The sequence below is a fragment of the Mesitornis unicolor genome, unplaced genomic scaffold (assembly GCF_000695765.1).
Source record: "Mesitornis unicolor isolate BGI_N332 unplaced genomic scaffold, ASM69576v1 scaffold18761, whole genome shotgun sequence".
NCBI classification, from domain to species: Eukaryota; Metazoa; Chordata; class Aves; order Mesitornithiformes; family Mesitornithidae; genus Mesitornis; species Mesitornis unicolor.
In genome coordinates this window covers 17,468-22,430 of record NW_010165991.1, presented here as the reverse complement: position 1 = coordinate 22,430, position 4,963 = coordinate 17,468, and the positions used below count along the sequence as shown (strand labels likewise).

Below are 4,963 nucleotides of genomic sequence, written 5' to 3'. Positions count from 1 at the left end.
TTCCTGAGAGCCATGCATAACTTGGGAAGTATTTCTGTACACGCTCATTCCAAAATAGGATTTGCAGGATTAGTAACAGAGTGCAAACTGTTTTTAGGTTAGTAAAAAAATGCTCATGTAGACATTCTTGCAAGTAGAAAAAATACGTATTTTCTTGCAGTTAGCAGCATTTCTGTACAAAAAATACCGTTTTATTGAGACTTGCAGCACAACGGGTTCGAATACCATGTGCTATATCATGGTGTGACAATATCCTTACTTCTATTTACACACTACAGCAAACTAATTAACCTTCTTATCATTACTGTTTTGGCAACAAGTATGACACTGTATTTGCGGTTACACCTCTAAGAGTAAACAAATTGAGACAGAAGGTAGCAGCATGTTCTGTTGCTTGTTTATAGCAGTATTTTAATTCTGCTGTACCGATTTTTGAAGATATTCGAGTACTGCTTACCTTCTTCATCATAGTTGGACATATCATCTGCAATCATATTTCCAAAGTCTAACAAAAGATTCCAAGTATCTTTTGGAATTGATCTTTTATGATGTTCCTATAAAGGAGGAAAAATTATACACTTCAATTCAAACTATTTTCAAATTCCACAGTGGTATTTTAGATTGCCATATACAGAAATACACATTTTACAAGTATTTCCTCTTCTACACTCTCTTTTTTATTTTATTTTATTTTTTAAATAAAGCTCAGAGCTTCCAAAGAAAACTACAAAATAAACTGCAACTGGAGAAAGCACAAATCTGTAAGAAGTCTTTGACAGTTGTTTTATTTCTTCCATTCTTTTAGGGTATGCGTTCCTAACTTGTTATGGAAGAGAACAAACCAAATGCACTTTATATTTCTGCTTCATGGCACCCATTCCAGATTCTGAAACTGTGTAGCCATAGGTTAGCATTCTGCATTTCAACTTGAGCCCTTTTTTGACTTAGCCCTTTTCACTTATGCTTACCCAGACTGCATTCTGGATTAATAATCTCAGACTCTCTTCACAATAACGCATCACCTACATTTGCTCTACTTCTGTCCAGTCTCCTTTTCCTCAGTCTGTCCTTTTCTCCACTACCACCTCCTTGACTGATTTCAAGTAAACTTTTTGCAAGTACTAGTTGCCACCCTGGCCAGTTTAAGCAGCACTCCCAAAAAAACTTCAGTCCCAGCCAGCGCGCTCTCAGTTTTTAAAGTTAGCCCCTCCCAAGAAGAAAGAGTGCGTGGGGAAACAACTACTAAGCAGCCATGAGCTGTAGTCAGAACATTCACATCTCCCTTTATCTATTGATATTGCTTTGTTATCTGAAGATAGCAGAGGTGATTAATAGGGAATTAAATTTCAACACCCAGTTCTGGTTTGCAGCAAAAAGTAGCAACTGCTGAAAAGAAATGCTCAGTGAAGGGTTGGGTTTGTTTGTGTTTGTGTTTTTGTGTTGTGGAGTGGCGGGTTTGGGTTTTTTGGGTTGGTTGGGTTTTTTTTAAGCAGTAATACTCAGAAGTATTGAGAACAAGCTGCATTTAAAAAAATCCTGGAACTTGATCAAAATGAGGTTGATGTCCAACACAACAGCAAAAGTGTCCTCTCACCCAAGCCAAATGTCTTATCTTGACTGCAAAAAAATATGACAAGCAAACATACATTCTCAAAGAGGTACCTTAAACACAAACACCCCTCCACACACACACTTAAAAGAGTCCTAATTTGATTCTTTCTTAGATTGACTTTTAAAAATATAAACATTTATTCTCAAGTAAACATTCAGGTTAAATATATGTAGCAAAGTAAGACACTCTACACCAGGTCATCTAGATTACTGCTTGATGTAGAGATCTCCCATCTGTAGTGAGAAAAAAAAACACGAGGACTTTTCTACAGTTACATCTATAGATCTGTATCTGAATGTGTTAAGAGTATCAAGGCGGTTAAAATGTAAAGTGTTTTCACAAGTTCTCTTGATGAAACTGGTACATTATTCAGTGAATAAAATAAATATACTGTCAAAAAATATAGAAGAAAAACTTCAGAAAATATTGCAAGAAGTAAATGCTCTCCCTATTAAGCGTTCCTGATTACGAGACAGAATGCAGAAAGAATTCTTAATTCTCCTAAACTACAGAGAAAGTGAAAAACTTTTAAAAAAATATTATTATACATTACATAACATTATATAAGATTAGGGTTTGGGTTTTTTTGCAAGTACATAAAAATGCAAATGCAGAAACTTGGATGAATGAATCATGTTTTTAATAAGAATATTTTGTGATTTCTAAAGTTTAATTTATGCATCTTTACTCCACTGCCCACAGAATTGCACTGGTGATAGAAAACTGTCACGATCAGTTCACAACTATTATCTAAAAAAATGAGTCAAAACAATTACTCAGACAAGAACTTTCACTTAAAAAGAAAAGTCTCTCAGGTTAAGTCAGTCGTAACATAACTGACATTTAAAAAGACTGAGTTTATGCATTAATACTACAGAAGGCAGAGCACTGTAACATACAGGGTTGACATTAATCACAACTATCTTCAGAAAAAATACAACATAGGTTCAATCGTGGCTTCATTTCACACAGAAGCTTTCATAAGTAGGAGGATACAGGACCAACCAAGCAGAATGCTTTATTTCTTTGCTACATCTTTTTGCATTCCTCTCAGAAAATTATATAGAGAAGATTTAATTTGGCTTAAGACTATTTTATATCAGTTTTCAAAAAGGAAAAGTTGCAAAGAAGTGTTCAGACATCCCATCTTTTTCATTAGTGTAATCACACAGCCTACAAGCCAGGTTGCTGTGGAGTAAGCTAGTCAGGAAAGAATATGGTACATACTTACCAACAAAAATTTATTCCAAAGATCTAGAAATTTAAACCTTCCTGACAAGACTAAATTCCAATAGGCAATTGCCATTTCTAGATCTGAAAGAGATAAAGGAACACACGAACATTAAAGCACTATATATACATTAAAATTCTTATTAGCAATTAAACAATTAATGCTACATTCACAAATGATGATGATACAAATTAACAACATTCTTTTAAAATCACTACAAATTTCATAAGGAACTGTTTTCAGCTCTCGCTGACCCAAAAGGCAGAAGATGAGCAATAATAGCATAAATTGCATATTGAATATTGCAGTTACAAAGATGAAAATATTTTTGTCACCAACCAGTAGTGCTGGATTAAAGCTACTTTAAATCTACAGGAACAGAACAAAATAGTTATCAAAAACTGTCTACAAATTAAAAAAAATATATATATATGTACAAACACAGCACATTGTGGTAGAAACCCAAACACTGAAGTCTTCAGGTGCCAATTCCAGTTAAGTTATCATGTTTTAGACACACTTGACTTTAAAGGGAATTTAATGACACAAGGGGATAAAAAAAAGATTTGTCTGGGGCGTGGTAATTGTACAGCACCCCTCACAGCAATAATTCTCTTCTTCTGGAATCATTTAACATACAAAAAAACTACACCAAATACTGAAACTAAGTCCAAGAAAGCAGCCTTTTTTCTGCATCATGACCATAGATCGGAGAGTAGAGCTTAGTTCATGCACGCCAACAGGAGGATGCAGCACTGCCACATATTCGAGCAGAAAAGTAGGAGCAGTATTAGATGCAGCATAAGGGCAGAAAGGATATTTTCTTGAAAGCCTGTTTTCATTCTCAGCAGCTCACAATTCCTAATTGTTTCTGTGCCTGGTTTCACAGGGAACAGCACTAAATGTATGTATACTGCTGTGCAATCGCAAGGTAAAGCACAGCCTTTCTTAAACCACAAAAAGATTTCAGTTTGTGCTTTCAGTGTGAGGTCTAAACAGTGTAAAGTCTAATTCCAAAATATGAAACATAATACAGAAATATTGTCATAGTAGATAAGATGGAAGCTTGACCTCCACCTACAAGAAAGAAGCATGGTTTTTGAAATGGTACAGATCACATCACAGATCAAAAGACACTCTGTCACCTGAAATCAAGCTTCAAGTTTGAAAGAGATGTTCCAGATTTTAACATAGCCAGTTCCCTAGAGTCTGTATCATAGATGGCTGGAGCCCAGACAAAGTACAATAGTTAAAATACAGTGAAATGCAGTATGCCTATACTCAGCTACGCAGACAGGGCTGCTGGTGTTTGTTCTATTACGATCAGAGTGCTTTCCAGTACAGAACTTGCTTTATGCCCTAATAAACTACTTTTAGCCCTTCCTGCCTTTGCCACTGTGCTCACTTTTCACAGAAAACAAGTAGAAGAGAATAGTTAGTAGCATTTACTTGCTGTTCAGATATGCAGATTAATTATTCATATCTGTTATCCCAAATGAAGAGCAAAAGAAATGGCAAGGGAGAAACTTGAATAATCTGAAGGGTTTGCAAACTTCACTGGCTTTGATCCTATTCATTCAGGCTTCGTTATGAAGACTCAACTTTTCCAAGCCAATCTTGCAAATTTATTTAACTTTAAGCAGAATGCACTTTGAAGGAAAAAAAAAAACAAACCACCACACTTTGAATAGCAGAAGAGTTTTTGTACTTCTGATGAAATATTCCTTGAAAAAGGGAAGGCAAGTACAGGCAGGGAAACAAAGATGGTTAAAGGTGACACAAAAAGTAAGTTAAAAGGGAAAGAAGAGGCCACACTTCCTTGGTTTATGTGGGTAAGTGTCCAACTCAGTATTATGTTAAAGTGAACATGATTATTGCAAAATTGTATTTACCTCAGTGCTTGTGAAATACTATCTAAATGAAATTGATACTTGAGGGATACACTACATGTGTGTAAATCGATTCTCCTGCACAAAGATACAGGAATTATTTGCTATAAATGTACAACAAAAGTATATCCTGCTCAGAATGCTGCTCTGTAGTGGCTGAAACCGGTCCATGCTGGAGCTGCTCTTCCAATTAAGAACATGGAGGAGTCCTGATCTTGGTCAAAATTAGTT

General features: G+C 35.4%; 1 protein-coding gene across 1 annotated transcript in view; it reads right to left on the bottom strand.

Moving 5' to 3' along the window:
• Positions 1 to 4,963, bottom strand: part of LOC104548721 (DCN1-like protein 2) — a 21,351-nt gene that overhangs the window by 841 nt on the left and 15,547 nt on the right. The window contains exons 4-5 of the mRNA XM_010194820.1: positions 2,844 to 2,926; positions 458 to 554 (exon numbers count right to left, since the gene is read on the bottom strand). Coding sequence (XP_010193122.1) covers positions 458 to 554; positions 2,844 to 2,926 — 180 coding nt within the window. The remainder of the gene's footprint in view (positions 1 to 457; positions 555 to 2,843; positions 2,927 to 4,963) is intronic.